Source organism: Lithobates pipiens, unplaced genomic scaffold (assembly GCF_037356315.1).
Source record: "Lithobates pipiens isolate NorthernLeopardFrog02 unplaced genomic scaffold, aLitPip1_a1.2 Scaffold_18, whole genome shotgun sequence".
Lineage (NCBI taxonomy): Eukaryota > Metazoa > Chordata > Amphibia > Anura > Ranidae > Lithobates > Lithobates pipiens.
In genome coordinates this window covers 498,710,715-498,735,930 of record NW_027507758.1, presented here as the reverse complement: position 1 = coordinate 498,735,930, position 25,216 = coordinate 498,710,715, and the positions used below count along the sequence as shown (strand labels likewise).

At 46.6% G+C, this 25,216-nt stretch overlaps 1 protein-coding gene across 2 annotated transcripts in view; it reads right to left on the bottom strand.

Moving 5' to 3' along the window:
- RYK (receptor like tyrosine kinase) overlaps window positions 1-25,216 on the bottom strand; it is a 242,654-nt gene that overhangs the window by 101,367 nt on the left and 116,071 nt on the right. For both annotated transcript variants that reach the window (XM_077488654.1, XM_077488655.1), the window contains exon 9: window positions 1,161-1,247. In XM_077488654.1, the coding sequence (XP_077344780.1) occupies window positions 1,161-1,247 (87 nt within the window). The remainder of the gene's footprint in view (window positions 1-1,160; window positions 1,248-25,216) is intronic.

Below are 25,216 nucleotides of genomic sequence, written 5' to 3'. Positions count from 1 at the left end.
AGGGACAGGCTGGTTTGAATTCGTAATTGTAAACACGGAAGCGACCTTATAACGTCTCTTCCCGCTTACTCGGCTGCCAATGGAGCCGGTTTTAAAAAAATATATAGTATTCAGAATCGCTGAAAACCACGATCAGAATACTTTGAAGTGCAAAGGAGGGATGGGGGGTCCCCCGATCCCTCCATAAAGAGTACCTGTCACAAGGGATGTTTACATTCCCTGTGACAGCAATAAAAGTGATCAAAAAAATTATTTTTTTTAAAAACTATTTATTAATTTTAAAATAAATAATAATAAAAAAAAATTAAAGCTCGCGCAGCAAAGAAAACGCATATGGAAATCGTGCCCGCATATGTAAACCGTGTTCAAATCACACGTGAGGTATCGCTGCGATCGTCACAACAAGAGCAATAATTCTAGCACTAGATCTCCTCTAACTCTAACCTGGTAACTGTAAAAAAAAAAAAAAAATTCCAATGTCGCCTATGGAGATTTTTAGGTACCGTAGTTTGACGCCATTCCACGAGTGTGTGCAATTATAAATCGTGACAGGTTTGGTATCTATCTACTCGGCGTAACATCTTTCACATTATACAAAAAGATTGGGCTAACTTTACTGTTTCTTTTTTTTAAATTCATGAAAGTGTCTTTTCCCAAAAAGTTGCGTTTAAAAACACTGCTGCACAAATACCGTGCGGCATAAAATATTGCAACAATCGCCATTTTATTCTCTAGGGTCACTGCTAAAAAAAAAAAAAAAATATTAAATTATATATATATATATATATATGTTTGGGGGTTCCAAGTAATTTTATAGCAAAAAATACGGATTTTAACTTGTAAACACTAAATGTCAAAAATAGGCTTAGTCATGAAAGGGTTAATATCACTTTATGCCCTACGAGACATTGCAAGATGTGGGGTTGTGAGATCTTTACGACTAGAAAAAGATCATTAGTCACAAACTCATTCAGCAAAATCTAGTAATAACACTCAACATTCAATCATTTTTTTTGTGGAAGATAGATAACACCAGCCTTGTACTCTGTGTTCTAAAAGTCCATCTGTTGGCAAGAGTCACAAAAAAGCCTAAATGGTGCCATCTTTAGTAAAACTGCATACTGGTCATCTACAACAAAGCCACAACATGGATGACTTACCTTTCACAGTTTTTACAAACACTGGTTTCTCTTTGCTGGGATCCTTATCGTCTACTAGGATACCATGGAAGATTCGCCCAAACGTACCTATGTACAAAAACAAAAGAACTGCATGAGAAGATGAGCTTTCACCGTCAGCAGAAAAAGACTCTAGGACAAATCACACACAAAAAAAAAAAAAACAAAAAAAAAAAAAACACATTAGCATGTATAAAGTGTAGGGACCTAGAGGTGCCCCCCACATACCTGCAGCAGGTACAAAGGGCCTGACCAAACGCTAGGATGTTCTCATAGGCAAAGCTCCGACAGCTCCAGTTAGTATTGGTCATTGCCAAGTCTTGCCCTCAGACATTTCTACTGACCCATCACAGTGATGGGCTACCTTACTAGCCATCAGGAATATGCAGGACGCAAGAAGGGGTGAGCAATCTTCAGCACGATTAGGAATTGCAGAAGCTTAGCACATTAGAACGGCCAGCAGTAACAGCAGAATATTTGATTTTTCTTTTTGCAGGTTTATGTGACACTTCAAACCTGCAGGAGTCGTTTTGTTTCTGTTCCATAAACTGTCTCTTAACAGCTGATCTGCAGCAATCATAAAACCTAATTTAATATGCTGCATTTTCAAAGTAAAACCACTGTTAAGCACCACACCAGGTCAGCATCATTGGACAGAAAGGACTGTGCTATTTGGTACTGTGCAATAATGGATGCCTAAATAACCTTCCTTAGGCTATTTGTCATACCTTTAGTATCATGCGTAAGTAGACTAGTCAAGAACAAGCTGGGACTTAGCCTTACTGTAAAGACGTCATAGTTGACAAATGATTTATGGTAAAGCAAACCGTGGATTAAAACATGGATTCCTTGTGTAATTTGACAAGGAGAGAATAGCGTAATAGGTATTAATTCCCTTTCAGTGGAACAAAACATTTTTACATACAGGATGCTCTTATCACACTGCAATGCAAAAGCCATACAGATATAATGTACACTGCTACATCACAGAAACACAACTGGATACAAAAAGGCAAACCCTAAAAAATAATAGCTAAAACCAATTACTTAAAGTGGCTGTAAACACTTACAAATAACCAATGAAGTGACATGCCTCAGATACACGGAGATAAAAAAATAAAATAAAAAATAATCAATTCTACATAAAATCCCACACAAAGCCATTTGTCCCGTACAGCCTTTTCCAACACAGAGATTATGGTCAGCCATAGATGGTTTGAATCTAGTCTGTTAATCGAGCAACTTGGGTACAACCAGCCTGCTAGTTTTTTTTTGTTTAATCGCTAGTGGCTGCTATAGCCTCTAGAAATAATCACGGTTTTCAATGTTTCGGCAGGAGAAATTCCCATCAGCACTAGGTCAGAAAAGAAATTTGCACCATCTATGGCCTGCCTAACATAGAATCTCTGAGCCACACAAAAGCAGGGATTGGGGTCAGAATTCAAATGCTGCGCAGGTAAGGGAGAAAACTTTGCACAAGGGACACACTACACAGAAAACATGCACAACTGCAGGTGTTAATCGCAGTCTGTGTGCTGGGGCTCACCCTGTTATCTTTTTTTCTCCTGGTGTTGGGAAAAGCTGTCAGAAGTGAGTCATGCTAATAGAGGAAACCGGCAGAGGAAAAAGATACCCAAAGCTTTGGAGAGAGGCAAATGCACAGTATAGAAGAATGCTTTGTTCATATATCACGTCTGAGGTTTACAACCACTTTAAAAGCAGATTGGGGTGTTCTGGAGAGAGGGGGGACACAACAGCTCAGCGGGAAAGATCGCTGGACTAACATCGCATTGGCTAATACAGGGGCTCCCAACCTGCGGGTTGCACGAGAAAAAAAAAAAAAAAAAAAAAAAGTGTGCATTAGGCTGTAAACCTTTCGCTGCCAGGCCCTGTGCTCCATTTTGTACACTCAGGTTGCCAGACCATTTTTTGCAAATTTTCCTTAGCTTTTTATTTTTCACTTCTAGCTTTCAGATTTTGTAAATTACCACCGCCCCCCCCCCCCCCCCCCCCAACCATATATTTTCTGAAAGCACATGACCAGTAGAATAAAAAGAAGGTGCTACTGATTTTTAAGGCCCCAAGATATTTGTGCAAATGTTTATCAAAACAATATTTTTGCTAAAAATTCACTAAAATCATTAGCAGATAAAAACACAGCAAAATTTTACAAAATCCCTACTAAACATAAAAACTTAACCTGTATTGAGTTAATAAATAACAAGTGTTTGTAACTTAAATTGTGCCTTTTTGTGAAATGGTGAAAAAAAAATTAATAATTTAAATTCGAAAAGACACAAAAAAGTGTAAATATCCAATTTTCTCAAAAAATCTAAACGTTTTCATTTTTCCCCTTTTCAGAATTTGTGAAAGGCCCCCCCAAAACCATATATTTTCTGAAAGCATATGACCTCTATAACAAGAAGGTGCTACTGATTTTTTAGGCCCAGCTGTATTTGCACAAATGTTTGTCAAAACAATGCATTCGCAAAAACAACACTAAAACGATTATAACATAAAAACACAGCTACTTTTACAAAATTCCTGCTAAATCCGTTCTAAATATAAAAGCTTAACCACTTGTGGACTGCCTAACGGGGATGTACATCCTTTTTTTGAAGAGGGATATCTCGGTAACGGCAGCAGCTGCTGCCACAACCGAGATATCCATCTCTTCAGGCGGCGGTCGGCTGTACGATAACGGTGGTCTCCGCGGCGGATTCGCCACGAGATCACCGCTATCGGCGGCGGGAGAGGTGCCACCCCCCTCCCGCCGCCCCCCGCACCTTCCGCCGCTTACCGGAGCCGTCGGTAGCGGCGGAGGCGATCGGGTCCTCTTCCTAGCTGGGCATAGAGACAAGTGAGGCTAAGATGGCCCCAACTCGTCTCTATACCATAGGAGGGCGGAAGCGACGTCAAAAACGTTCCTTCCGCCCATACCTCTTAAAGGTATATTTTTTTTAAATGTCAGATTTTCTTTTTTTTTTTGCATTTTAGCCCAAATATGAGATCTGAGGACTTTTTGACCCCAGATCTCATATTTAAGAGGACCTGTCATGCTTTTTTCTATTACAAGGTAATACACCTTGTAATAGGAATAAAAGTGATCCATTTTTTTTTTTTTTTTAAAACAGTGTAAAAATAAATAAAATCAATTAAAATAAATAAGAAAAAAAAAAAATTTTTTAAAAACACCCCGTCACGACGAGCTTGCGCACAGAAGCGGGCGCATACGTGAGTAGCGCCCGCATATGAAAACGGTGGTCAAACCACACATGTGAGGTATCGCCGCGATCGGTAGAGCGAGAGCAATAATTCTAGCCCTAGACCTCCTCTGTAACGCAAAAAATGCAACCTGTAGAATTTTTTAAATGTCGCTTATGGAGATTTTTGAGGCTAAAAGTTTGACGCCATTCCACGAGCGGGCGCAATTTTGAAGCGTGACATGTTGGGTATCAATTTACTTGGCATACCATTATCTTTCACAATATAAAAAAAAATTGGGCTAATTTTACTGTTGTCTTATTTTTTTATTCAAAAAAGTGCATTTTTTCAAAACAAAGTGCGCTTGTAAGACCGCTGCGCAAATACGGTGTAAAAAAAGTATTTCAATGACCGCCATTTTATTCTCTAGGGTGTTAGAAAAAAAATATAAAATGTTTGGGAGTTCCAAGTAATTTTCTAGCAAAAAAAAACAGTTTTAAACATGAAAACACCAAGTCTGAAAAAGAGGCCTGGTCCTTAAGTGGTTAACATGTATGGAGTTATTAATTACAATTTTTACATTGCGCCTTTTTGCAAAATGGTGAAAATTTAATATACGCAAAAATGTAAACATTCAAATTTTTTTTAAAAATCGTAAGGTTTTTATTTTTCCCTTACAGCTTTAACATGTATGGAGTTATTAATTACAATTTTTACATTGCGCCTTTTTGCAAAATGGTGAAAATTTAATATACGCAAAAATGTAAACATTCAAATTTTTTTTAAAAATCGTAAGGTTTTTATTTTTCCCTTACAGCTTTCAGAATTTTTGAAAGACAACCCCACTCCCCAACCATATATTTTCGGAAAGCATATGACCCTCTAGGATAAAAAAAAAAAAAAAAAAAAAAAATGAGGTTTGATTTGATTTGCTATTGATTTTTAAGACCCCCGCGGTATTTACACAAGTGTTTATCAAAACAATATTGTCGCTAAAGATACACTAAAACCATTATTAGCAGATTAAAAAAAAATGCAGGATTTTACAAAATTTCTGCCAACTATAAAAGCTTATACTGTGTTGAGTCAATAAATAACAAATTTGTAAATTTAAAATTGCACCTTTTTTGCGAAATGGCAAAAATCAAGGGTACGCAAAAACGTCAAAAATTTTGGATGTTTTCATTTACCGTATATACTCGAGTATAAGCCGAGATTTTCAGCCTCTTTTTTGAGGCTGAAAGTGCCCCCCTCGGCTTATACTCGAGTCACCGCCGTCTGTCTACCCGATCAGCGTGTCGAGCAGACAGACGGCGGCCATTCCACTATTCAAAAGCCGTGCCTCCCTGTCTGTGATAGGCGGAACACTCAATTTCCCAGCAGTCAGTGGTCCGCCCATCACGGACATCCGCTTATCCTCATACTACGGACTGCTGGGAAATTGAGTGATCCGCCTATCACAGACGGAGGCGCGGCTTTTGAACAGTGGAATGGCCGCCGTCTGTCACAGACGAGAAGAGGTGCGGCGATCCTGGCATGGCCGCCGTATGTGCAGAAGGACGCAGGCTCGGGACACACAGGGCTGGACACACAGGGCTGGACACACAGGGCTGGACACACAGGGCTGGACACACAGGGCTGGACACACAGGGCTGGACACACAGGGCTGGACACACAGGGCTGGACACACAGGGCTGGACACACAGGGCTGGACACACAGGGCTGGACACACAGGGCTGGACACACAGGGCTGGACACACAGGGCTGGACACACAGGGCTGGACACACAGGGCTGGACAGGCATGTCTCACCCTCGGCTTATACACGAGTCAATAAGTTTTCCCATTTTTTTTGTGGTAAATTAGGGGCCTCGGCTTATATTCGGGTCGGCCTATACTCGAGTATATACGGTATCCCTTACCGTGTTTATCGGTGTATAACACACACTTTTTTTCCCCTTAAAATCAGGGGGAAATCGTGGGTGCAAGTTATACGCCGGTCCACGCTGATTGTGGGGAAAAGGAGCGAGCGGAGCCGAGATACACAAAGCCTAAGTATACTCTGCTTTACTCGGCTCCTCTCGCAGTCCCGCCCACCTCCACTGATTGCGAGAGGAGCAAGCGCCTCTTACATACACAAAGCAGAGTGTACTTCGGCTAGTCTCGGCTACTCTCGCAGTCCCGCCCCTGAATGTGAGCAGAGCCGAGTCTAGCCGAAGTACACTCGGCTTTCTGTATGTCAGGAGCCGAGTATACTTCGGCTTTGTGTATCTCAGCTCCGCTCACTCCTCTCCGCTTAATCAGCGGGTGATCGTCAAATTTAAATCCTGCAAAGAGACTGGCCAAGGCTGCAAAGAGACTGGCCAAGGCTGCAAAGAGACTGGCCAAGGCTGCAAAGAGACTGGCCAAGGCTGCAAAGAGACTGGCCAAGGCTGCAAAGAGACTGGCCAAGGCTGCAAAGAGACTGGCCAAGGCTGCAAAGAGACTGGCCATCTTCCGGGGCTGAAGTGGTTAAGATGCCAGTAATCCAGGAAGTCATGTCATCGCTTCTGGGTTACTAGATCTGAGACCCGAACGAAGCATCGGCTTTGTTCGGGTCTTCGTCCAGCCGGCGGACGTGCTGGCTGGTTGCTTGGGCCTCCCAGTGGGACAGCTGCATACATCACCCCGGTAAAACCCCTTTAAGCAATATCGGTAATATTGGTCAGGTTGGATTTGATTTAAATCAAGATTAAGGGCACTTTCACACTGAGCCACGCCGGGCATCGGCAGTTAAAGCGTCGCTATTTTTAGGAGGTGCTTTACCGTAGTTTTAGCAGTGCTTTTCGGTCGCCAACGGGGGGCTTTTAACCCAGGCTGGCATCCGAAAAAGTGGTTAAAAGCGCTGGCAAAGCGCCGCTGCCCATTGATTTCAATGGCCGGGGGAACTTTAGGAGTGGTGTATACCATAAATGGGATAGCTGGTGATGCGGCAGTGACACAACAAGGGGAGGTATGTGGTCGCAGTAGGTGAGTGGATGCCCGCTAACAGGTGCTGCCATGATGGATCTGAAATGACAGGTGTTCTTTAAATGTAAGGACTCATACGTGCTGGTAGTTAGAATCTTTAATATTTGCAAACCAAATTAAGGTTTCCCATTTAGAATAATAAGCTGTCAGGTTAGTAAAACAGCGATATCAGAACCAATTCAATCAGTTTGTAATGGACATAGATTTGCAAAACAATGGGCTAAAGGAATATTCTTGAACTTTGTTTTACTGCATGGTTACTGTGAAATTGTATAAAACGCATCAATGCAGTGCATGTTCTCAGCAAATAAATTTTTATGCACCCCAATACCAATATTTCTAAAAAGTGAACATCGGTCGGTCAATACCTAGTTTGAATGTTGTTTACATATGCCGATTTACCACTAACGTTCGGCAGCCCCAGTGTAAAAGGGGTCTTGAGCTCCATTGATATGTACCGTATATACTCGAGTATAGGCCGACCCGAGTATAAGCCGAGGCCCCCAATTTACCCCCAAAAAACTGGGAAACCTATTGACTCGTGTATAAGCCGAGGGTGAGATATGCCTGTCCATCCCTGTGTGTGTCCGTCCATCCCTGTGTGTGTCCGTCCATCCCTCTGTGTCCGTCCATCCCTCTGTGTCCGTCCATCCCTCTGTGTCCGTCCATCCCTCTGTGTCCGTCCATCCCTGTGTGTGTCCGTCCATCCCTGTGTGTGTCCGTCCATCCCTGTGTGTGTCCGTCCATCCCTGTGTGTGTCCGTCCATCCCTGTGTGTGTCCGTCCATCCCTCTGTGTCCGTCCATCCCTCTGTGTCCGTCCATCCCTCTGTGTCCGTCCATCCCTCTGTGTCCGTCCATCCCTCTGTGTCCGTCCATCCCTCTGTGTCCGTCCATCCCTCTGTGTCCGTCCATCCCTCTGTGTCCGTCCATCCCTCTGTGTCCGTCCATCCCTCTGTGTCCGTCCATCCCTCTGTGTCCGTCCATCCCTCTGTGTCCGTCCATCCCTCTGTGTCCGTCCATCCCTCTGTGTCCGTCCATCCCTCTGTGTCCGTCCATCCCTCTGTGTCCGTCCATCCCTCTGTGTCCGTCCATCCCTCTGTGTCCGTCCATCCCTCTGTGTCCGTCCATCCCTCTGTGTCCGTCCATCCCTCTGTGTCCGTCCATCCCTCTGTGTCCGTCCATCCCTCTGTGTCCGTCCATCCCTCTGTGTCCGTCCATCCCTCTGTGTCCGTCCATCCCTCTGTGTCCGTCCATCCCTCTGTGTCCGTCCATCCCTCTGTGTCCGTCCATCCCTCTGTGTCCGTCCATCCCTCTGTGTCCGTCCATCCCTCTGTGTCCGTCCATCCCTCTGTGTCCGTCCATCCCTCTGTGTCCGTCCATCCCTCTGTGTCCGTCCATCCCTCTGTGTCCGTCCATCCCTCTGTGTCCGTCCATCCCTCTGTGTCCGTCCATCCCTCTGTGTCCGTCCATCCCTCTGTGTCCGTCCATCCCTCTGTGTCCGTCCATCCCTCTGTGTCCGTCCATCCCTCTGTGTCCGTCCATCCCTCTGTGTCCGTCCATCCCTCTGTGTCCGTCCATCCCTCTGTGTCCGTCCATCCCTCTGTGTCCGTCCATCCCTCTGTGTCCGTCCATCCCTCTGTGTCCGTCCATCCCTCTGTGTCCGTCCATCCCTCTGTGTCCGTCCATCCCTCTGTGTCCGTCCATCCCTCTGTGTCCGTCCATCCCTCTGTGTCCGTCCATCCCTCTGTGTCCGTCCATCCCTCTGTGTCCGTCCATCCCTCTGTGTCCGTCCATCCCTCTGTGTCCGTCCATCCCTCTGTGTCCGTCCATCCCTCTGTGTCCGTCCATCCCTCTGTGTCCGTCCATCCCTCTGTGTCCGTCCATCCCTCTGTGTCCGTCCATCCCTCTGTGTCCGTCCATCCCTCTGTGTCCGTCCATCCCTCTGTGTCCGTCCATCCCTCTGTGTCCGTCCATCCCTCTGTGTCCGTCCATCCCTCTGTGTCCGTCCATCCCTCTGTGTCCGTCCATCCCTCTGTGTCCGTCCATCCCTCTGTGTCCGTCCATCCCTCTGTGTCCGTCCATCCCTCTGTGTCCGTCCATCCCTCTGTGTCCGTCCATCCCTCTGTGTCCGTCCATCCCTCTGTGTCCGTCCATCCCTCTGTGTCCGTCCATCCCTCTGTGTCCGTCCATCCCTCTGTGTCCGTCCATCCCTCTGTGTCCGTCCATCCCTCTGTGTCCGTCCATCCCTCTGTGTCCGTCCATCCCTCTGTGTCCGTCCATCCCTCTGTGTCCGTCCATCCCTCTGTGTCCGTCCATCCCTCTGTGTCCGTCCATCCCTCTGTGTCCGTCCATCCCTCTGTGTCCGTCCATCCCTCTGTGTCCGTCCATCCCTCTGTGTCCGTCCATCCCTCTGTGTCCGTCCATCCCTCTGTGTCCGTCCATCCCTCTGTGTCCGTCCATCCCTCTGTGTCCGTCCATCCCTCTGTGTCCGTCCATCCCTCTGTGTCCGTCCATCCCTCTGTGTCCGTCCATCCCTCTGTGTCCGTCCATCCCTCTGTGTCCGTCCATCCCTCTGTGTCCGTCCATCCCTCTGTGTCCGTCCATCCCTCTGTGTCCGTCCATCCCTCTGTGTCCGTCCATCCCTCTGTGTCCGTCCATCCCTCTGTGTCCGTCCATCCCTCTGTGTCCGTCCATCCCTCTGTGTCCGTCCATCCCTCTGTGTCCGTCCATCCCTCTGTGTCCGTCCATCCCTCTGTGTCCGTCCATCCCTCTGTGTCCGTCCATCCCTCTGTGTCCGTCCATCCCTCTGTGTCCGTCCATCCCTCTGTGTCCGTCCATCCCTCTGTGTCCGTCCATCCCTCTGTGTCCGTCCATCCCTCTGTGTCCGTCCATCCCTCTGTGTCCGTCCATCCCTCTGTGTCCGTCCATCCCTCTGTGTCCGTCCATCCCTCTGTGTCCATCCATCCATCCCTGTGTGTGTGTCCATCCATCCATCCCTGTGTGTGTGTCCATCCATCCATCCCTGTGTGTGTGTCCATCCATCCATCCATCCCTGTGTGTGTGTGCGTCCATCCATCCATCCATCCCTGTGTGTGTGTGTGTGTCCATCCATCCGTGTGTGTGTGTGCGTCCATCCATCCATCCATCCCTGTGTGTGTGTGCGTCCATCCATCCATCCCTGTGTGTGTGTGTGTGTCCATCCATCCGTGTGTGTGTGTGTGTGTGTGTGTGTGTGTGTCCATCCATCCGTGTGTGTGTGTGTGTGTGTGTGTGTGTCCATCCATCCGTGTGTGTGTCCATCTTCATCCGTGTGTGTGTGTGTGTGTGTGTCCATCTTCATCCGTGTGTGTGTGTGTGTGTGTGTCCATCTTCATCCGTGTGTGTGTGTGTGTGTGTGTCCATCTTCATCCGTGTGTGTGTGTGTGTGTCCATCCATCCGTGTGTGTGTGTGTCCATCCGCGTGTGTGTGTCCATCCGCGTGTGTGTGTGTGTGTGTGTGTGTGTGTGTGTGTGTGTGTGTGTGTGTGTGTGTGTGTGTGTGTGTGTGTGTGTGTGTGTGTGTGTGTGTGTGTGTGTGTGTGTGTCCGTGCAGCCTTGTGTGTCCAGCCTACCTGTGTCCCGAGCCTCCGTGTCGTCCCGTCCCGAGCCTCCGTGTCGTCCCGTCCCGAGCCTCCGTGTCGTCCCGTCCCGAGCCTCCGTGTCGTCCCGTCCCGAGCCTCCGTGTCGTCCCGTCCCGAGCCTCCGTGTCGTCCCGTCCCGAGCCTCCGTGTCGTCCCGTGCCAGGATCGCCGCTCTTCGTCGGCGCCCTGGCGGCCATTCCCCTGTTCAAAAGCCGCGCCTCCGCCTGTGATAGGCGGAACACTCAATTTCCCAGCAGTCAGTGTTCCGCCTATCACGGACATCGGCTCATCCTCGGATGAGCCGATGTCCGTGATAGGCGGAACACTGACTGCTGGGAAATTGAGTGTTCCGCCTATCACAGGCGGAGGCGCGGCTTTTGAAAGGTAGAATGGCCGCTGTCTGTCTGCTCGACACGCTGTTCGGGCAGTCAGACAGCGGTGACTCGAGTATAAGCCGAGGGGGGCACTTTCAGCCTCAAAAAAGAGGCTGAAAATCTCGGCTTATACTCGAGTATATACGGTACATGAAAATGCAGGAAAATGGGAGCACAGAAGAAGGTCTGTGTACCCTTACCTACAAGGTACTGAAGATAAAAATCTTCACCTATGGGAAACGTCTTTTACTAATGTTCTTGACTGTTTTGAGAACTGGCTATTTGACTAGCTTCTGAATTTACTGAACTGAGAGGATGTGCTGTCATTGCCAAGTAGACTTATCTTGGAGACAATGCAAGCTGCCGTCACAGAGACGGAGACTTTGCACATAATCACCACGAACAATGGGAAGACAGACAAGGCTTAGCCAAGCTTTTAGTGATATTAGTTACACTGGAGCCGGGACAGAAGTCCAACTGATTTCCTAAGTTCAAAATGTCCCTGAAATACACTGGAATAGCCATGAATGATAAGAGTGCAGGGTACTTCATGAGTCAGTAATAACCATGCTCTCTCTCCAATGCAACTTTGGTTTGGTTCAGCAAAATGAAATTATCTTCAGCTGCTGCCAGCTGAAAGCAATGGCTGATCTGACTAAGTGCCCTGGAGAAACTCTTATCAGATATAAACATTCCACATGAACCAGTCACACATTGCACGTGGATATGTGTGTGGTGCTTTTATGGAAGCAGATCATTTATTAGCAGAAACTGCTCTTTTCCAATTACAAAAAACTATCTAAGTCAACTAACTCCTTTATCAAGGTTTTATGAATGAGGAAATAAAAAGCGTCTAACCAAAATCAGGCTGTGTTACTGGTCATGGCAACCGAAACCAGACCGCAATGACAAATTACTGCAAAAAAGGAAATTGGCAAATGTTGCTCATAGATTTTAAAACTAGGTTAAACATGCAGGCACAATGTGGGCACCCCAGGCAAAAAAAAATAAAAATTATAGCATTTCAGAACGTATCATAAACCAGTACAAACTGTACTGGACTTGGAAGAAGATACAAGTTTATGTCAAGGTGGGGTGAACAGCAGTGAAAGGATAAAGGCAACACTCAGTCTTGGCTTCTCCCCGGAAAAACAATAGAGATGGGACAGGTTTATTATAACCTCTTTATGAGGTTAACAGAATTTTCCAACTTTGATATGTGCTAGTAAAACTGTACATATCATTGCGACCACTCAGTGGGTGGGTTACAGCTTGCTTTTTTTTCCCCCAAGACAGACTGGGCTTTCATTCATTGCTTAAGTTTGATGGTTTTCTCCTGATTTTGTTTTATTAAAAAAGGAAAACTGGGCCAAAATGGTATAAAAAAAAATGGTTAAACTTTTTGTGTACCGTATTTTTATGACAATACTGTGATCCACCTCCAAGGAAAAATAAAATTCTGCTACTACTGACGATCACAGGAATACCACATAAGGGAGCATTATTTGCTCTTTGTACGTATTGTAGCGCCAAAAAACGATAGTACTTTTTTTTTTTTAACACACTTCTCTAATGAGGAGGAAAAGATCCAATGATGCAATGTAGCTTGGACACATGAGTATTTACACAAGCCTCTCCATAGAGAGCAATGGGTGGCCTGACTGGGTCCGCCTAAAAAATGGAAAGGCAGATCCGATCGGTGAGCTTGTGTGAAAGGGGCCTATGGACCTCACACAGGGCATACCTGTGCAGGCAGTCCCATTGATGTAATTTGGGATCTAGCACCTGCACGAACACAGCCCTTGCTCCCAATTTTACATCCATGTAGGTCTGCATGCATGTCCCCGAGCTCACACTGTGTTCGGAGTCATGCACCCACACCCACATGGATGTCAGATTGGGAACAGCAGCTATGCCTGTGCAGCCGTTGCATCCCAATTGATATAAATGGGACTGCCTGTACTGGGATACATGGAAAACCTGTAAATGCCTGTGCGGGTAAACATGGCCCCCACATAGGCATACACTTTATGTGAACGAGGCTTGAGTAGCAATTTAGCAGGAATTTATGTTGTGTTTATGTGCACTATTAATGATTTTAGTGTATTTTTAGCGAAAATATTGGTTTTTATAAACATTTGCACAAATATCATGCTGCCTTAAAAAGCAATAGGACCTTCTTTTATGCTACTGGCCATAGGGAGGGAGACACAACCTGTGGGGTAACCCCCCCAGACCTGAGGACTTATACTGCTGCCTGCAGCACACTGCGCCCGAAGGCGATATCCTCATTCCATCTTACAAAGATTTGCAAAATTTTATCAAGTGCAGGTACTGAAGGCAAAGTCGCGGCCTAGCAGATTTGAGACCTGGAGGCCTGGTGACGCACTGCCCAAGAAGCACCAACCGCTCTAGTAGAGTGCGCCTTAACTTGAAAAGGGGAAATCTTTCCCTTAAAATCATAAGTTTGAATCATAACTTGCCAAACGCACTTAGTGACAGTGGATTTTGATGCTGCCTGTCCCTTCTTAGGACCCTCTGGCAGAAGAAATAAGACATCAGTCTTACGAATCGGAGCAGTTTTCTTAAATACGTTTTCAGTGCTCTCACTACATCAAGACAATGTAGTGACCCTTCTTCCCTGGAACAAGGTCTTGGGAAAAAAAACCCTGGCAGGACAATATCTTCAAATGAAAGCCTGAAACCACTTTTGGCAAAAAACCTGGACGAGGGCGTAACACCACTCTGTCCTCATGGATGATCAAATATGACTCCTTACAAGAAAGAGCAGCCAATTCTGAAATCCTCCTTGCTGAGGATATAGCAAACGAAAATATCAGCTTCCTAGTCAGAAGGACTAAGGGAACATGCTGCAAGGGTTCGAATGGCTGTTTTTGTAACACTGACAAAACTAAATTCAAGTCCCAAGGGCTCAAGAGTGATTTAACTGGCAGATTAATCCGCAGCACTCCCTGCATGAAACCCTGGACTAAAGAATGCATAGCAAGCAGTCTTTGAAATAAAAATTGTTAAGGCTGAGACTTGGCCCTTAATAGTACTCAGGGCCAACTTCATCTCTACGCTTAATTGTAGAAAGGTAAGAATTCTGCCTAGGATATATCTTCGAGGGTACCAACCCTTGGATTCACACCAAGAAACATAAGCTTTCCAGGCTCTATAATATATAGCTCTAGAAGCTGGCTTCCTAGCATTAATCAAAGTAGAGATAACTGACATGGAAAACCCACGTTTATTCAGAATGTGGGTCTCAATAGCCAAGCCATTACATTTAGCGTTCGTAAAGTAGGATGGAATATCAGCCCCTGAGATAGCAGGTCTGGCCTTAGTGGGAAGAGCCCTGGACCCTCCACTGCCATCCTTACGATCTCTGCGTACCAGGACCTTCTGGGCCATGCTGGTGCTACCAGTATTACCGATTTTCTTTCCAGCTTGATCCTGCAAAGAACTTGAGGTAGCAACTGAATCGGGGAAAAATGCATAGATCAGTAAAAACTGATCCCACGGGGTCGCCAATGCATCTGTTCCGTATGCGAGTGGGTCCCCTGTCCTGGATGCAAAGTTAACTAGCTTAGTGTTAAATCTAGACGCTAGAAGGTCTACGTCCGGAGTCCCCCATCTTTGGCAAACAGCCTGAAACACCTTGGGGTGAAGAGACCACTCTCCTGGGAATAACTGCATGCGACTTAGATAGTCCACCTGCCAATTCTCTACTCCCGGAATGAAAACTGCCGATAGGCATGGGACATTCTCTTTTGTCCAAATTAGAATCTGGTTCACCTCTCTCTGAACTCTTTGGTGACCCCTTGTGATTGATATATGCCACAGCCGTGGCATTTTCGGACTGAACCCTGGCAGGACAATTCTTTAACCTGGAGGTCCAGGTTTCTAGAGCCAGATACACTGCTGGAATCTCTAGGATGTCGATGGGCAAGGCTCCTACTCCCCAGCTTCAAAGGCTGGCATCTGTCGTCACTACCTTCCAGATAATTGATCTGAAGGACTTTCCCTTCAGCAGGTTCCCAGATAGTAACCATCAAATGAGGCTTTGGGACACTCATGGGGACAGCCACTTTGGCAAGTCCAAAGCTTGCATCGTTTTGTACCAAGCAGACAGAATACTGCTTTCAGTTTCAAATGGAATTGAGCATAGGGAACTGCTTCGAATGAAGCTACCATCTTCCCTAACAACCTCATGCAAAGGAGAATTAAAGGATTTCTCTTCGACCTGATCATCCTCACCAGCTCCTGTATGGAGCTGATCTTTGCGGGAGGCAAGAACACCCCTTTTCTGGGCTGTGTCTATGATCAGGCCGAGATACTTCAGCCTTAGTGGCTTTAAGGAGAATTTCTTTAGGTTGAGAATCCAACCCAAGCCCTCCAGGTAACTGCTTGTGATGGCTACACCTTGCTTCAAGCAAGCCACTGACTGGTCTATTAACAATAGATTGTCTAAGTAAGCCAAGACAGTTATGCCCTGTGCCCTTAACCTGACTAGAGGTGGGGCTAATACCTTAGTGAATAACCGAGGTGCTGTAGCAAGCCCAAAGGGCAAGGCTATTAACTTAAAATGCTTCTGTTCTACTTTGAACCACAGAAACCTCTGGTGAGGAGGAAATATATGGACAAGCAGTTATGCATCTCTGATGTCGATGGACGCCAGAAGTTTTTCTACTTGCAGGATGGAAACGACTGACTTGATTGACTCCATGCAAATGGAGCAGATTTTCAGGAACAGATTTAGGTTACGTAGATCTAGACTGATATCCACATTTGGCTTTGGCACCGTAATTAGGTTTGAGTAAAACCTCAAACCTTGCTCTTGTTTGGGAATCTGTCTGATCACTCCTTGAGCCAATAATCGGGCTAATGCTTGCAACAGGGATTGCCTTTTCCCTGGATCCTTGGGAACGTTTGATCTCAGAAAACGAGATGGTGGAAACTCTCAAAACTCTAGCTTGTATCCTAGAGACACTGTGGAGAGAGTCCATTTGTCATGAATCTCCCTTTGCCAGACTTCTGAGTACATCAGAATTCCCCCCCCCCCCCCCCACCTTGGTGAGGGGAGATGCCTCTTCATAAGGAGGTCTTGTATTCTGCTTTGCAGACTTGTAGCCCCAGGTCTTCCTTTATGCCTGGTCTGATGGCAGAGGCCGAACAATTTAAATGAAAGATGCTTATATTTTCTTTTGACTGGTAAAAGAGTACCATTTCCGCTGGAAATTGTTTGAATGTATTTATCCAAACTATCGTCAAATAATCGTTCTCTCTTAAAGGGGAAACTAGTTCTTACAAGGCGTCTCAGCTGCCCAACACTTTAACCAAAGACGTCCTTCGCATATGTACAAGTACAAACGCAAGTCGTGATGCCTGGTGAATAGAATCCTTCATAGCGTCTACAGCAAAGCATAATGCTTTAGGTAGCTCGGCCAGTTCCTGTGCTTGTTGTGCAGGGAGCTCCTCTTGAGAGCATCTGTGAACTGGTCCTTCAAGGACTGACAGATGTCTATAGTTGCAATTGCAGGCTGAGCAACAGTACCTGCTAAGAAAAAAAGGATTTTAACAGACCTTCCAACTTCTTATCTGTTGGATCTTTAAGCATAAGCGCATTGTCCACTTTTTTCACATTGGAAATCGCAGAGTCAACTGCTGGAACTTTCCATCTTTTAGTGAATCTTTCTTCCATAGGATAGAGCTTTGCGAGTCTCTTTGGAAGGGAAAAAATGCTTATCCGGATGATCCCATTCGGTATAAATAAGTTTTTTTAGTAATTCGTGGACGGGAAACACATGCAAAGGCTGTAAAGGCTTCAAAGAACCCAAGGAAGAGACCGGCCCTTCAGCTAACTCTGTTAGGGGTAGCATGCAAGTAGATCGAACCATCTTTGCAAGCCTCTGTACTTCAGATTGTGAAGTAGGGATCCTTGGGAACTTCAAGTATTGTTTCCTCCGCAGAGAAATCGCACGTCTGTCCTCCCGATCATCTGAGGGCAATACCCCATCCTGTCCCCATAATTCTCTTGGACCCTCCATGGACTGCAAGGAGTCTAAGATGGGGAGGGGAATCTAGGATGCTTCCTATACACTGGATGGAGGATGCGATTAAAGCCGCTAATCTTCCTTCTAAGCCTTGCAAGGCAGAGGAAATGCATCTTCAATCACCTCTACAGGGGCTGAAGTGTGTGAAGCAGTTGCACCACCGCTAGCTTCCAATGACTCACCCTGGCTTGCCATGTCTGATCTCTCTGAAGAGGAACACAGTATGGAGGTATAACTGGGATTTCCAGCGGGGGGGGGAGGCGCGAAACCTTAGGTACCTTAACGGTAGGTCTGGAAGACATAGTGCAAAGCACAAGCAGAGGTACACACAAAATAACAGTTCTTTTGCTACTAAGTAACAATAGTTTTTCCCGTCTTGAAATGCCTGTTTACACCCTTACGTGCCCAGCGCTCTGGTGTCTCTTAGTGTGACAGACTGCCTCTCTTCAGTTAAAAAGTCTTTCTGAAATGAGTGTCTGATATAAAGCCTCAGGTGGAACCTGATTGGCATCCTCAGTGCTTCCCCTCAGCTATGCGGCAAGTGGGGTGTGTGTGTGTGTGTGTGTGTGTGTGTGTGTGTGTTACATCCATACACAGCGCCACGTGACCTTGCGGACATGCCCCTCTGCGTTCTCAGGCCCTGCTAGGGACCTGAATGGCCAACACAAAGTAAGGTGAACGTACTATACACCTCTACAAAAGGGGGGAGGGAAAGAGGGGAGGTTCTGTCAGCAGATTTATAGTTTTTTTTAAACCACAGAAGCATAGGGCTTTCCCAATGTTACTAGGTGGAAGTGCTGGGTTGTAATTAAACCATGCAGCTAAAGCAGCTGCGTCAACCAATTAGCTACCGCCCATATAGAAGTTTATACACATCTCTGTATTAGCAATTGCTGTATTTTTTACCAAATCCCACAATAACTATTTAAGTAAGAACCCCCTCTGCCGCTGGGACCACACATGTTCTGAGACAGAGCTGCACTAAGACACATCATAGGTAGTGTAAGTTACGCCTTATAGAGCAGACATTTATAAGGCATATAAGGTATATTGAAGGAAAAAGCAAAGCTTCTTCCCTTACCTTGTCCTCACTGCAGGATACTGCCATTTGACAGATCCAACTTTCACCCATAACGGCAGGCTGCGTTTAAACACGCTCAAAGACTGGGGCACTTTTAAAAGGGGTTCTGCTCCTTTGGGCCGTGTATAGCACCCCTCAGGACAACTTTAGGAAATGTAGCAAGACCAAAAAGCGTCCTGGTTCCTAGGGTCCAGCTCTCAAAGAGAAACATTACAGGCAAAACCTCGTTCTTACATTTAGGTCCAGGTACCATCCTATGGCCTCAGTGGCGAGGATGGATCGGATTGTGGAGGTTTCTTTAAATCCAGCATGGATCCCTCCTGGAGCTCCGCAGAGCACATCTTCACTCGTGACCAACACCTTAGACACTGGCGAAAAAACTAAGTGCTCCTGGAAGGAGGAGGGGTTATATAGGGGAGTCAACTTCCTGTATTGGTTATACCAGTGTCAACACCTGAAGGTAGGCCTATAACCCACCAAGTAATTACTTGAGACTCTGTGTCCTATGATGTACGATAAAGAAAGGTAGAGTTACAAACTGGAAATTAAGATTTTCTACCTCGAAGCGTAGAAATTTCTGGTGAGCGGGGAATATCGGCACATGGAGATAAGCATCCTTGATGTCGATAGATGCCAGAAGTTCTCCCCCTTGTAGGAAGGAGACAACTGATCAGATAAAATCTTTGCGGAGAGAAAGACTTATTTTTCTCTGGATCCTCAAGAACGTTTGATCTGAGGAAAAAAAAAATAAAAAAAATGAGAAGACGGGAACTCTCGGAACTCCAGATTGGAGCTATTGAGGAAGTCCCCCATTCTTCCTGTCAGATCCATGAGAACTGCAGAAGAACTCTCCTATTGAGATAGCGGGGCGGCTCCCGATAAGGAGGCGACAGTATCTTGTAGGTTTTCCTCCCCCAAGACCTTTTTGTGACCCTAGGGTTAACTGAGGATTACCTACTGAACCTGATGGCGGAAGCCATCGTGACTGCCTGGAGGCTGATGCCCCTGGCACAAAAAGGAGCTTTTAAAAATGAAAAATATATTTACTCCTTTACTTAAAGCGGGGTTCCACCCTAAATTCGAACTTCCGCTCATCGGAACCCTCACCCTCTCCAGTGTCACAGTTGGCACCTTTCAGGGGGATGGGGGGGTGCAGATACCTGTCTAAGACAGGTATTTGCACCCACTTCCGGGCATAGACTCCCACGGGAGTCTATGCTGTTTCCTGTCCCGCCACACTGTCTGCCGGGACACACACGGGTCCCAGAGACAGCGCGGACCATTCCTATTGCGCTACGTGACTTGCGCATGCGCAGTAGGGAACCGGGAAGTGAAGCCGCAACGCTTCACTTCCCGATTCCCTCACCTAGAATGGCGGCGGCAGCAGCAGCTGAGAGATCGATCGGTCTTGGCTGCCGACATCGCTGGCCCCTGGGACAGGTGAGTGTCCATTAATTAAAAGTCAGCAGCTGTAGTATTTATAGCTGCTGGCTTTTAATATATATTTTTTTGTAGGTGGAATCCCTCTTTAAATGGAAAAAAAGAGGGTACTTTTCCCACTAGAATTTCTTTGAATGAATTATCCAAACATCCTCAAATAGCTGTTCCACCGTAAAAGGAAGACTAGCCAGGAGTTTCTGCATGGTGAAAAGAAGTTTAACCACCGCTGATGTGTGTTGCTGCACTCATGCGTTTAGCTGTTTGTGTTTAGCAACAATGTGCACAGAACCATTTACAGCACCTGGTATTGCCAGGCGGTCTCCTATACAGGTACAAACCGGCGTAGGCATCTCAGCAGTTGTGCGTTTGGCTAGTTTATAAGCCAGCACCTGCAGGAGGACCTTGTGGAGGTTCTACAAAAAGGAACTCACAAGCCATTATTGCAAGTATAAAGCAGCCAGAATTCTGGGCCTGCTGATCAGGATATCTAGAACACCTGTTAAACTGGCCTCACAATGATTAAGCAATTACCATCAGCAAGGCTGCTAAAACTGCCAGAGAAAAATTTGATTTTTGTACTCACCGTAAAACCCTTGTTTCTGAAGTTCATTGACGGACACAGCTCCATTAATTCTTGACCTTAGGGTTATCACGCCACCTTCAGGAAAGGACTAGGCAGAACATGTAAAAAACAGCAAGACTGCACAGCACTGCCCAGGGGGCGGTCCCTCTGGCTATAACCCCTCACCAAGCTTCCTGCAGCTCAGTTTGTAAAAAATCAGTACAAATATAAATAGGAGTGGTGGGTGCTGTGTCTGTCAATGAACTTCAGAGAAAAGGATTTTACGGTGAGTACAAAAATCTAATTTTCGCTTTTGTTCATTGACGGACAAAGCTCCTTTAATTCTTGATCTTAGGGAAGTCCCCAAGCATGGTCAAAAAAACGAGGGGTGAAAACAGCAAAACTTAACTTCACTTAACTTCACCCACAACAAAAGGAACACCTCAACAGAGAAGTTGCCATCTTAAAACGGCCTCCATCAAAACCTGCGGCCAACTTATGCATCAAAATACGCGTTCACAACAAGCGTGTAACTGAAAGTGTAAATTGCAACCTTACACAGCCGCCTGTAAAACCTTGCATCCGAAGATGCGCTTACGCCAACTTTTAGTGAAATTGTAAATGGATGACCAAGTCGCCACCTTACACACCTGGGAGACAGACGATTGATGTCGAAAAGCCCAGTAGGTTCCAATTACCCTGGTGGAATGAGCCGTGACAGGAAAAGGGGGCACTCACCACTTTAAGGCATAGACCTGAACCACTGAGAAATGGTGGTCGACAAGATCGCCAGACCTTTTTTCGGACCAACCACCGAGACAGAGTCTGACTTCTGGGAGGGAGCCGTAGCAGACAGATACACCGTAGAGCCCAGACCACGTCCAGGGAATGTAAGGCAACTTCTTTCGGGTGCGTCAGCTTAGGACATAGGGATGGTAACACAATGTCCTCATTTAGATGAAATGCCAAAACCACCTTTGGAAGGAAAGAGGGCTGCGGACGTAGCACCGCCTTATCCTTGTGGATGACCAGGTAGGGAGACTTGCATGACAAGACCACCAACTCAGAAACCCTCCTGGCAGATGTAATAGCCACTAGAAAGACTACTTTCTGAGAAAGAGTTAACAAGGGAATCTCCCTAATGTTTTCAAACGGCGGTTTCTGAAGCGCCAATAGCACCAGATTCAGATCCCACAGGAGATGGTGGTGGTTGATCTGGAGGGACTACATCTCGAACCCCTTGCACAAAAGTACTCCCCAAATGACGTTGGAAAAAGACAGCCAAGGTCGATATCTGCTCCTTGATGGTGCTTAAGGCAAGTTTCTGATCCACTCCTCGCTGCAAAAATAGCAGGATCCTTGAAACTGAATAAGTGTGCAGACGCCACCCCATCTCCTACACGGAGTGGTAAGCCTTCAACGTACAATGGTAAATCTTTCAAGAAGAAGATTTCCATGCCCTCAGCAGTGGAAATTACCGAGTCTGACAAACCGTGGTCCCTTAGTACCTGGTTTTAAACATCCATGCCGCTAAAACCAGCGACGGTAAAGCAGGATGAAGTATTGGAGCTTGCAATAGAAGGTCCTCTCACACCAGCAGCCGCCAAGGAACATCTGCCACCAGTCGTACTTGGCCGGCGTACCAAGGACGTCGAAGCCAATCTGGGGAATTTAGAATCGCGGTATCCCCTCAGCCTCCACTCTGCGCATCAGACGTGGTAGAGGTTTAAGAAGGGGGGGGGGGGGAGGAGGCATAAATCAGCCGATAATGCCCCCATGGAGCCACCAATGCGTCCAACGCCTCTGCCCAGGGGTCTCTTGGCCTGGGCACAAACCTCTGCACCTTCCGATTGAGCAGAGAGGCCAAGAGGTCCACATCTGGTGTGCCCCACTTTAGGCAAAGGAGCTGGAATACATCCGGATGCAACAACCATTCCCCTGGGTCCAGCATCTGACGACGTAGGTAGTCCACCTGACAGTTTTCTACATCGGAAATGCATCTGGCCTACAGGGCTGCCACATGCCACTCTGCCTACTGGAGGATGTGAGCAACCTCCTGTGCTGCAGCCGAGCTCCTTGATGGTTGACATACACCACCGCGTTGTCCAACTGGATCCTGACCAGATGCCCCTGTGGCATCGTTTACCATGTGGAGAGGCACCGCCTGATCGCCCAAAGCTCGAGCACATTGATAGGCATTTGGGATTCTTCCCACGTCCAGAGGCCCTGGGCTGGCTATATGCCCAAAACTCCACACCAACCGGTCAGGCTGGCGTCCGTTGTGATCACCGTCCAATGGAGTGGAAGGAACGAACTCCCGGACTGAAGGACTGAAGGACCGGAGACCTCAGCCACCAGAGAAGGGAATCCCCCGACTAGCTGGCTCACCCGAATTTGACAATCCAGGGATAACGGAGATTTGTTCCATTTTGACAAAGTCTCCTTTTGCAGGACTCGAGTGTGAAAGCGAGCATACGTTACTGCTTTGACAGTGGCTACCATGAGGCCCAGAATTCGTATGCAGAAGCGAAGCGACCACCTGCAGTTCACCAACAACTTCACCATAGCTTGAAGAGTCTGCAGCTTGTCTGAGGGGAGAAAAACTCTTGTGTCTGAGGAGTCCAACAGTAAGCCCAGGTACTCCAGGCGTTGAGTCGGCATTAACACCGACTTCTTTAGGTTGAGTGTTTTTTTGTTTTTTTACTCCCCTTGCCCCCTCACATCGCTTCCACCCTGGCAACAAAGGTCTCCAGGACTGCTGACAAAGCGTCCATAGGCACTGTATTTTTTTTTTTTTTTAACAGGTGAGCAGGTTGCAATAGCAGGGATTTCTGGGGAAGAAGCACCAGCTTCTGACGCCATGCTGACCCTCACTCGCCTGCCACAACTTAGGGACTTAAAGCAAGATATACAAATCCCACCCTCCTAGCTGCTCATAGACTGAGGGGCCCCTCCGCAGGACTCACCACCCTGACCAAGTGCTGCCCGCTCTGCCCTGTTTCAGTCACAAAGTGCGCGGAGTGAAAACCGCGCTGTTCCGAGGTACACAGACCCAGCACTAGAGGTAAAAACGCACTGAGGCTACAAGAAAATGGCCGCCGAATCTTCTAGAAAACAGCCATACACTGCATAAGACTACAGGAAAATGGCAGCGGCCTCTCCTGAGGTAAATTTTCTCCGGCATGTCACAGCATAGCAAAAAGGAGCAGAAAAACAAAAAAACAGACCCCAACAGCCAGCGCAGCCCTGTTCGTCTGTTGGAGAGAGAGAACCCCGCCCCAGACTTACCGGTGGTCTGTCGTTCACCCAATCTTCACCCTTCATGGCGGGCTACATTAAACCTTCAGGAGCTGGGGATCCTAAAAGGAAAACCCATAATCCTGGGCCTGCAATAGTACCCTGGCAGTATAGACTAATTTCCTTAATATCAAAAAGTACTGCATCCCAGGGACCAGCTTCCCAAAGAAGAGCATTCACAGGCAAAAACCTTGTTTCTTTGGATACGATGCCCGGGTACCATCCAATATGGCCAAGATCAGACACTCTGAATGGATCCGTCTGCATAGCCAGCCCCAGCAAGGATTGCTCCAGTGGAGCTCAGCACAGTACATATTTACTCGTGACCAACACCTTAGACACGGGTGAAAAAACGAAGGTACTCCCACCAGTGGGAGGGGTTATATAGGGAGTGCACTTTTTCATTTAGGGCGTGCCAGTGTCCATCACCTGAAGGTGGTCTATAACCGACATAGTAACTACTATGGCTCTGTGTCCCCTGATGTATGAAAAGAAATATGGTTGGGGGGGCGTCTTTTACAAACTCTGAAAGCTACAAGTGAAAAAATAAACAAAGGAAAAATTGCGAAAATGGTTTGGCCACCAGAGTGTACAAACTGGAGCACAGGGCCTGGCAGCGAAAGGGTTAATTTTAGGCAAACAAATATCCAATGATTTGGCAAAATATAACATGTGAGGAATATGTCAAGCTTTACATTTCCGCACGACAAAGTTTGGCACCCTATATATTAAAAGCCCCTACAGGTTTAGAGCCAGGCGTGAGTAATGGCCCTAGAAAACTGACATCGGGCTTGTTATATGTGTGTCATAAGCAACATTTTCATACATACTGATGGGTGCAATGATGTTTGTGTGTGCACATGTGGGGTCACTACATTAAAATAACTTAGATGGTTGTAGAGCCGCCCAGTCCACTATTACTGAACAATCACCAGCTGTAAATAATGCTGGGTACCAGGCGACATTTGGACAGTGTGTAAAACTACCTAACAAAAGCTAGTCCAATAACCGGCTTTGGTCAAAGGGACATGCTGGAAAACCATCATCTGACCAGCAGTCGATCAGCTCTGGCGGCCAATGACTGTGAGCACTGATTAATGGGATCTTGGGAGGGAGGGGTTGGGGCAGTCCCCCTGTCAAAACAAAATAGCTTAGCAGGGGAAATCACCACACTAACACTGCATAGTTAGTATGACGTCCTCTCAGGTTTTTTTTTTTTCCCCAGAGCACTGGGTTAAATGAAAAAACAAACAAAAAACACAACTTGTGTACTAGGCTTAAATGATACTAAGCTCATGACTGTTTTAAACCAGGATATTTTAAATATATTCTATAGACATTAAGTGGTTAAAATAAAAAAAAAAAAAGTGTCACCACTTCAAAACTTTATCAAAG